The 9,518-nt window shown below is 36.4% G+C and overlaps 1 protein-coding gene across 2 annotated transcripts; it reads left to right on the forward strand.

The window, feature by feature from the left end:
• Window positions 1-1,294: 1,294 nt before the first annotated feature.
• Window positions 1,295-9,041, forward strand: fbxo32 (F-box protein 32). Of its 2 annotated transcripts, XM_077212316.1 has the most exons (10): window positions 1,295-1,396; window positions 2,101-2,203; window positions 2,800-2,909; window positions 2,995-3,044; window positions 3,134-3,226; window positions 5,253-5,346; window positions 5,963-6,147; window positions 6,877-7,059; window positions 7,931-8,074; window positions 8,189-9,041. In XM_077212316.1, exons 6-10 carry the CDS (start codon window positions 5,316-5,318, stop codon window positions 8,276-8,278), a joined length of 633 nt encoding a protein of 210 aa, XP_077068431.1. In that variant the 5' UTR covers window positions 1,295-1,396; window positions 2,101-2,203; window positions 2,800-2,909; window positions 2,995-3,044; window positions 3,134-3,226; window positions 5,253-5,315; the 3' UTR covers window positions 8,279-9,041. The 2 variants fall into 2 exon arrangements, with proteins under 2 accessions (XP_077068431.1, XP_077068423.1); XM_077212308.1 differs by lacking the exon at window positions 1,295-1,396 and having other exon boundaries at window positions 1,761-2,203.
• Window positions 9,042-9,518: the final 477 nt, after the last annotated feature.

Genomic DNA, 9,518 nt, shown 5'->3' on the forward strand with positions numbered 1-9,518 from the left:
AGGTGACTTGAATTTAAATGTTGTGCTGGTGAATTGTTTCCTAAATTACAGTGACTTTAAATCATCACTAATCATTCTTCTTGATCATATTAGGAATTAATCAAATTGATAAATGAACAAAAAACACATTTAAATGATTTATATTCTGTCTATGCCACTACATGGCTCAGTGCACCTTTTGCATCCTTTTCAACTTACCAGACTGGCAAGGGGCAATAGAGAGACGTGTTCTGGAGTCTTCTACTCTACTTTAAACACAGTAGGCATAGTTTAATGCACCCAGCCAAGTCAGGTTACATTAGGACTGCATTGGTGAGGAGACAAATTGTTTGAGAAATGTTTCCTGTAACCTTTATCACAGGCCTGAGTGTGTTGAATCTCAAATGACCATTTAACTATTGCATGGAATGCAATGTTTTGATTACAAGAAAAAAATGTTTGCTCTCCCTTTATGAAAATTCACACAAGCTCTGTTATGCCTCTAAGCACTGTGTCTGGTAAAACATTGAGGTCACCATGAAGTAACACCATTGAAGTCAACAACAGAAATACTCCTTACTGTGCAAGATAATTTCTTATAATTCCATACATATAGAAGACACTGTATATATATATATATATATATTATTATTATTATTATTAATCGATCAATTTATTTAATTTAAAAAAAATCTAGAAAACGATTAGTGATGTTATTTAGGGTTAAATTCAGGTTGATAGGGACACTTTTGCCATTGAAATGACTGAGAAAAAGTGTCCTAATCTAATCAACCTGAATTCAACCCTAGTCATGGTTTAATCTGATCTCCACGCTAGAGTTTAGGAAACATTAACAAGCACAACCTTTAGGCAAATATCCAATATAAATTATGTTACTGTAGTCTAAACCTTTTTAAAAGAAATTTATTTTATTGTGTTGATATAGGTGTCATTCATGTCTCGTGTAAATACATCTCGGTATAAAATGAAACCCGCGGGTCTGAATTGTAATTACAATAAAGTGTTAGTTTTTGCATCAAAGAAGTGTAAAACCCTGTTAAACTGTCTCCACACAACCATTTTCAGCTGATAAGAATTAAACTGTTTGAAAGCAAACAATCAACACAGAGAAACTCTTGTGTGTGACTTAAAGAGATTAAATGATAAAAGGAAGCTGCTAGTTTCTCATTTCCATCAGCTCTCATTACATCATAATGTAGGGCAGCTGGGTCACATTTCTTGCTCAGTATGCAACTCATTACCAAACAAAAGTGAATAGCAATTGATGAAATCAACTTCAAAAAGATTATATTTCCTTATTGTGGCGGTTCTCTACCAGTTTCATTTTACGAAATGGTGTTATCTTATAGGAGGTCAGTTGGAATCTGATCATGTTACTAGCAGGTTCAGTAATAAGGTAAAAACATGCATGCTTTTTCATAATGGATAACCAGCCTTTGTTTGACCCACTTCTATACAGTCACTAGGAGGAAATGTCATTCACACAGATTAACTAATTATTCTCTCCTCATGATCCAAAATCTCACTTTCCTTTCATTTATGAAGCATATGTAAGGGAAGCTATTACAGTTAATGTTGTGATCTTGCTCATCAGGGAAAATCAAGAAATAAGTCAGCATTCTATGTTCAGCTCAAGTCTTTGGAAGTTTTTGTTCAGTAATTTTCTTGTCTGTTTCACAAGATGAACTCAAGAAAATAAGAAATCTCAGGCTCCTCACCAACTATTACATTTCATTGAACGTGTATTTGACATTTAATAAATTCATGAGGAAAGATGATCCAGGACCAGCAGGGTACTGAACTCCATGTGTGATTATGTTTCTGGTGAGGTTTTGCAATATTAAGGAAGATGATAAACAAAGCCACGTGTTGGAGAACGCGGTCCAAAGGGGGCGGGACCAGGAGCATTTCCGGATTCTCCTACTGACAATATAAATACAGCTGCGCACTTTTATCATCAGAAGCGCGTTCACAAACATTATTTAATATAGCGGCACATACGCGAAAAATCACTTTAACAACTTCTCAAGTTTAACACAAACAAGTTTTCTTTCGTTATCACTGGTATTCATATCTTGACAATGCCGTTTCTTGGACAAGACTGGCGGTCTCCTGGTCAAAGCTGGGTAAAAACGGAGGACGGCTGGAAAAAAACGACGAAAGATGAGAACGAGACGAATAACAATGTTTCAGAACATAAGAGGTCAGTGTTTAATGAATCAAAATTTACTTTTGAAGTCTTTCATCTGATATTTTCCGTTGTCCACACCAGTAAGAGCATCATAAAACAAATGGCGTAGTTTGCTGCAGACGCAATCTGCGTCAAATTGATAAACAGCTAATTTGTCAAGAATTAAGAATTTAAAAATATATATATATATTCATCTAGACTATTTCATGACATTTTCTATTAATATTGTTTATTTGAAAATATAAAACATGTGTAAATGCATTTTTAGGTGCACCAGGTTAAGACGAATAAAAAATACGTATAAAATAAATAATTTAAGTGAAGTTATTGACGGAGATGCGGCACTAATTACAGCACTGCAGTAAATAGCTGTTGTAAACATAAAATGCCTTTGTGTTTACTCATCGTCTGTTACTCACCTTTCTAATAATACAACAGGTCATATGCTAGAACTATTTACTGTTTCTAAAAGCGTTGCTGTAGGTACAGACAAGAAATGGGTTAGGGCCTACATATTTGCATTTTGATAGTGGCCATACGTTGTGTAATTCCCCATCATGGTGCTAAACTATGAAAAAAACATGTTGACAACTTCACTTTGCTTTCAGCTACTGCAAGGAAGAGCATGACAAGGAGAATTTGATCCTCAGCATTAATTATGACGTGGCTGCAAAGAAGCGAAAGAAGGACTTGCTAAACAACAATACAAAGATTCCTTGTAAGCCTCATCGCCATATCTTTCTGAAAATCTAAATGCAACGAGCCTATTACTGCAAAAATCTTGATTTATTCCTTCATTGCAGATTTTCACAAAGACAAATGGATTTATGTCCACAAAGGAAGCACCAAAGAGGTAAGGCCTGGTAATCATCTCCTGTAGTACCATAGAAGAGGCTGCTGTGTGAATAAGTAGTCAAGTAACTCCTCTTTCATCTCCCGCAGCGTCATGGATATTGTACTCTGGGAGAAGCATTTAATCGCTTGGATTTCTGCAGTGCCATCAAAGACACCAGGCGATTCAATTATGTCGTAAGGGTGAGTTTCTAGTCGTCTATTTGTGGAAAACAGTGACAATAGCCAGGCTCAGTCTCTGAAGAAGAAAGGGTTAACCAGTCTTGGGCTCTGGGTATCTGCTTCTGTCTTCATTCTTATCATCGCACACCAGACAAGCGGGCCTCTGGGGCAGTTTCATGGCAAAAGCACAGGGACCATGTTTGTGCTTCTGTATACATATCTGTGTGTATTTGCTGCAACTGTTTCTTGTAATGAAAAAACTAGAGTGACTTAAGCAGCCTTAAATTCAAGTTCAAATTAATGATTACTCCTTTGGTTTAAGGTCACTAATGATTGGACATTCTTCTTGATTTACTTGTTCCAGTGATGAAAGCAAAGGTCATCAGCTAAGAGCAGATAAACACAGGTCGGTGTGACGTTGAGGTCACTGTCAATCAGACAGCTGAGGTTGAGAAAGCTTATGAAACTGGAACGGAAAGTCAAGTGACTTAGGTGGCCATTGACCCGTCCCCCCCCCCTCCCCCTCACAGGCCCTTCTCTCTATCTGTCGGCATTGTGACCCTGAATTCTGATCCGATCACTTGACTCCACTGTGGTGTAGAGTCAGCTATGATGAGCTTAAGGTGCTGGCAAATTGGGTCATGAATCCTTGTGATCACTTCAGAAGACAGGTAAACACAGGATCAGGATCAAGTTGTTTACTCAAACTGTTTAGCTAAGGTCAATTCAGTACATCATATGTGCATCATTTATTTTTCTAGACATTTCCAGGCACTGTTGAAACACCATAGTCAGTGTCAGGTTTATCTTGCAGTTTCTCTTTTGGTTGTCTGACCTTGTGCTGCTGGTGTTGCATTAGAGCTCAGTTACAGAGATCAGGTTTAGTAGGGATGGAAAGACAAATCTATAAGGCTACTTCTGACAAACAAAGACCACTATAATCTTGTTTTATATATGTATATATATAGTATGTCTCATCACTTTCATTTATTGGAAAGAATTAACATTTAATAATGATTACTGTGTAATACACAAACAGCTTTTGCATGTCTTGCTCCAGTATTTAATTTGTTTTATTTTTAATAATCTAAGCTGGTAAATTTACAACAACAATATTTAATGAGAATTCAATTTATTTTTAAATATATTTTTAAATATACACCACCATTTAAAACATTGGGGTTAGTAAAGTGCTTTTTTTATATAAAGAAATTAAAACTTTTATTCAGCAAACATACATTAAATTGATCAAGTAAAGACATTTTATAATGTTACAAAAACTTTCTTTTCAACTTATTTATCAAAGAATCCTGAAAAATGTATCCCGGTTTCAACAAAAATATTAAGCAGAACAGCTGTTTTCAACATTGATAAAAATAAGAAATGTTTCTTGAGTGGCAAACCAGCATATTAGAATGATTTTTGCAAGATCATATGACACTGAAGACTAGAGTAATGATGCTGAAAATAAATGACATTTTAAAATCTATTAAAATAGAAAAATCCCCAAACTTTCATGCTCCAGTCCACATAAAGGCAGTTGGAGCATCTTTCATCAGGGGCTCGCTGTAGGGGAGGGAGGAGAATGACAATGTTCACATGTTGCTGGGTCAAGTGTGGGTCAGTGTTGCTCCATGATGTGGATTGTGCTGGTATTACATGCCAGTCATGCCACCCAACAGCCTTTAGAGAACACAACTCTGCACTCATTATCTGCTCTTGGCTGTCCTAACTTTTGAAAATGAACTTGGTGTTGGAAACTTACTCTTGTCCAACTGATTGCATACATATAAGGTGCACAAACAGTTATCACTATGTTTTAGAGTCCATTTGAAGGAATGGTTATCTGCTTTTGTCTGAACTTCCAAACAAAAACACTGCTGAAACAGACATAAGCCAGAGGGTATCTGTGTGGGGAGAGAACGTCCCATTTCTAAGCCCTTTGTTTTTGCCAAGGCTGAAGAGAGTGGAATAAAACAGTCTGTAAGTAATGCTGGAACACACAGCCTCTTAGTCTGACCTCTCAAATTTATGTCCAACATTTCAGCTGCTGGAGCTGATCGCCAAGTCCCAACTGCCGTCACTGAGTGGAGTGGCACAGAAAAACTACATGAACATTCTGGAAAGAGTTGTGCAGAAAGGTAAGCTTTCTTATTAATATCACACGTCTTCACCATCTCATTTGCGAAACATCAACAATGTCTGTTTACATTACATGTTTGCAAAGTCTCTGGTTATTTACTCCGAGGCTTGTACTGAAATTCTCTTGCGGTTAATAAGAAATAAAGATGAGGCAAAATCTGCTGTTTATTCTGCTGTCTGCAATCTTTTACAACAAAATTAGTTTGGTGGGCTTGGCCAGTAGCTCATAGCTGAATGGAAATGTTATAATTGCCTGCACTGGAAAAAAGCAACAAGCCTCAGAGAGCAAACAGGGATCTCAGCTGTATTGTAAACCAAAAGTCATCACAGCTAAACAAAGGTGCAGGTTGTTATGGGAAACTAAATTGCTCACTTGTAGGCTACGTCATACCCAAACCACTTTATTAATTTACCTGTCACTTTCCTTACTCCTAAGTTTATGATATAAATGCATATGTAATGTCTTAATCTTATCTGTTGTATGTTATGAAAGCATCTGGCATGAACTTAAAGTATCCTGTAATACACACCAGATCCTGTCAACAGTTTTGGGCCTATGTCGTTGTGCGCCTTTGAACTTTTAGTTACTAACCAAACATTTACACTCTTTCCCAGTTCTTGATGATCAGCAAAATGTTCGACCGATTAAAGAACTGCTGCAGACACTATATGCGTCGTTGTGCAGTCTGGTTCAGGACATGGGCAAGTCTGTCCTAGTGGGCAACATCAACATCTGGGTGCACCGCATGGAGAACATATTACAGTGGCAACAGCAGCTTGATAACATTCAGATCAACCGGGTGAGTGTAAAAGCTCCAGATACAGTATATAGCAAAGGAAAAACTTTTTTTTTATGCTGTTAAAGGGATAGTTTGAACCTAATATGTCTTTTGTTCACCCTCATGTGGTTCCAAACCTGTATGACTTCCATTTTTCAGTCTAACACTAAAGGAGAAATTAAACAGAATGTTTTAGCCGCTTTTCTGTATAATTAAAGTGGATGGGAACCAGGGGCTGTCGAGCTTGAAAAAGGAAAGATGGCAATATAAAAGCACCACAAATATAGTCCACATATTACCAATGGACTAAAACTTGAGTTTTCTGAAGCCAACCATTAACTTTGTTAGTGGAAACGCCTGAAATTCCAATAAAAATCTTGCTTGACATATTTGGTTACCATTCAATGTCACTAGCATTCACTAGAAAAGAGCAGCTTGGCCAACTACTATAAATATATAATTTTGTGTTCCATGGAGAACTTTGTCATTTTTATGTGTTTTTTTTTCTTTTCTTATATATTCCTATATTTGTTTTTAGTACTTCATCTTGTAGTTTTTCATCTAATATTTTTGCTTTATTTCAGTTACCAAAATTTTTATTTCATTTCAGTTAACAATAACAAATGTCACTTTAAGCTACAAAGGTAACAGCATACAGAACATGTGTTATATTGTGTAACCTAGCAAACATATCTATTGAGATTGTTCAGATCATGAAGGTAAACAGAGACTTTCTTCTTTTTTGTCCAGCCTACAAACACAGGGATGACATACCTTGATCTGCCGGCTAGCTTGCAGCTTAACATCATGCACCGTCTTTCAGACGGACGAGATCTGGTTAGCCTGGGACAAGTATGCCCTGACCTAAGTGTGCTGGCAGAAGATCGGCTGTTGTGGAAGAAACTTTGCCAGTATCACTTTGCAGACAGACAGGTACATGTTTGTCACATGCTTAAAGGAATAGTTTAATTTACTCGCTCTCAAGTCGTTCCAGGCTTTCGTTCATCTTCGACACACAAATGAAGATATTTTAATGAAATCTGAGAGATTTCTGTCCCTCTGTTGACAGTCTATGCATCTACCACTTTGACACTTCAAAAAGTTCATTAAGAGATCGTAAAACTAATCCATGAATCAAGCGGTTTAGTCCAAATTTTCTGAAAGGAGACTTTCGCTTTCTGATGAACAGACTGAATTGAATTCCACATATTCACAAATGCACACATTATATATGCCTGAGCTTCTGTTCAACGTGTTTGCTTGATGTGCAAGAACCAATGACGTTCATTCGTGTGTTACAAGCATTTGAGCTTCCTCGACAACCAATGAGATTCAAGAAAGAACAGTTGAGCTTCTGTTTATTTTCGCTGATCAAGGTTTATATGTGAATAAAAGCCTAAAATTCAATGTTTATCATATAAAGTGATTGAGTCTCTTCAAAAATGTTGTACTAAACCGCTCTATTCATATTCATTAGTCTAACAATCTCTTTATGAACTTTTTGAAGTGACAAAGTGGTAGTTGCATGGGCTGTCAATGGAGGGATGTAAATCTCTCAGATTTCATTGAAAATATCTTCATCTATGTTTCAAAGATGAACAAAAGTCTTACGGGCTTGGAACGACATGAGGGTGAGTAAGTATTTAAGCAATATTTTTCATTTGAGTGAACTGACACTTTAAGGACTAGATGAGTCTCGCATATTTGTGACTGTTTATATCTTAAATCTGCTCATGAATTCCATTAGCTGGCATGCAGTACAAACACTATATTTGGTTTAAGTAATTTGATATGTTCTTCACAGATCCGCAAGCGCCTAATGGTGTCAGATAAAGGACTTTTGGAATGGAAAAAGATGTATTTTAAGTTGTGCCGGTGCTACCCTCACAAGGAACAGTACAGTGACACGTTACAGTTCTGTACACATTGCCACATCCTGTTCTGGAAGGTGACTATACTAATTCCTAGCTTTTAACATTTTATTTGAGAATATCAACCCCCTTTTTTTATTATTTATGGTCCTTTTTTGGCAATAACAGATTTGTTTTTCCTGTTCACTTAGGATACAGACCATCCTTGCACTGCCAATAACCCAGAGAGCTGCTGCAAGCCTGTGTCTCCACAGGGTTTCATCAACCTTTTCAAATTCTAGGGGGCGCTGCATTGCTGCCATGTACATAGTGTCAATAGTGCAAAGGATTCCTGGATGACTTGAGGCAGGGAAAAGATGGGGTTGCATTAGAAGCAAGTGTCATAATGTTTATAATTGTGGTAACCGAATGCACTCGAGAAATATGCAAGATGAGAAACAAAAAAGCTGTGTTGGGGGGGGGAATGCGCTCATTTATTTATAAAGGATTTATTTATATTTATTTAGCATGGGTCCTGTTTACTCTAAGAAAAGTTACATTGAGGATTAGAAAAAGGATATTTAAAATGATCCTACATGCATAAAAAGTTGCCCTTGTGCTGTCAGGATGCCTTGGTTTCTTCTGTGAATGTAATATAGATTTTATTTTTGGCAACACAAACATTTGTTTGAATTTCAGATAGCATATTGGTGCTTTAGCAAGTGCATGAAATGGGAATGTTTACCAAAATGGCCTGAACACTGGTGTGCAATACGTTTTCTAAGTATTTTTTTTTTTCACTTTTATACATTTGATATTTTCAGTGGTTTGCAATTTAAACATGCTTGTTTTTCTAAACAATAAATACATGAGTATGTTATAAGCTTTTCTAAAGCGTAAACTCATCAAGGTGCCTTATTCTGAGTGGTCAAAAGCAAATTTAAAATGTTTGTCATTCATTTGCAGATGTTGTTTTTTTCTGAATAAAACTTCTGAATGATATTTATTCAGATTTATATGGGAATCTCTATAAATAAAATATTTGTACAGATGTACCATAATTCATCAACTCTTGCATGTTTTTTTTTTCAACTGGTAATTTCTCTGTTTATTTTGGTTGTTGGAAGACCTGGGGCCTGTACCATGATGTTAGTTGAACAAACTCAGGGTTACAGGATTAGTTTAGAGTTGACAAAACCAAAACAATCCAAACAGGCTTTGTTGGTACCATGATGCTGATCATCAACTTTCTCTGTCAACTCAGGCTTTGATCCTGAGTTTAGGAGTTTAAGTGTGACATCAGTAGCAAACGGCCAATCACATGTTGAGAAAGAGTGAAACTGAGATTAATTTCTCGCGAGAGAAGCAGCGCAATTCACTTATTAAATAAAAGTATTAAAATAGTAAGACTTTAAACAAATTTACACAGCAAGAAGAAAACAGCTGTCTATGAAAGAGGACAACTAAAAGAAAAAGTCTTGCTACTGTATATCAGTGCAAGTAAAAGTTGTGAAGTTATTTTATACAGCTGATAAAGGTATA

The sequence above is a fragment of the Siphateles boraxobius genome, unplaced genomic scaffold (assembly GCF_051911475.1).
Source record: "Siphateles boraxobius isolate OS27281-9 unplaced genomic scaffold, OSU_SipBor_1 12, whole genome shotgun sequence".
In the NCBI taxonomy this organism is placed as follows: domain Eukaryota; kingdom Metazoa; phylum Chordata; class Actinopteri; order Cypriniformes; family Leuciscidae; genus Siphateles; species Siphateles boraxobius.

Coding starts and splice junctions, on each gene's coding strand:
- fbxo32 (XM_077212308.1), top strand. CDS start 2,082: ATGCCGTTTCTTGGACAAGACTGGCGGTCTCCTGGTCAAAGCTGGGTA. Junction 2,910..2,994: donor CAACAATACAAAGATTCCTT/GTAAGCCTCATC, acceptor CCTTCATTGCAG/ATTTTCACAAAGACAAATGG. Junction 3,227..5,252: donor GATTCAATTATGTCGTAAGG/GTGAGTTTCTAG, acceptor CCAACATTTCAG/CTGCTGGAGCTGATCGCCAA.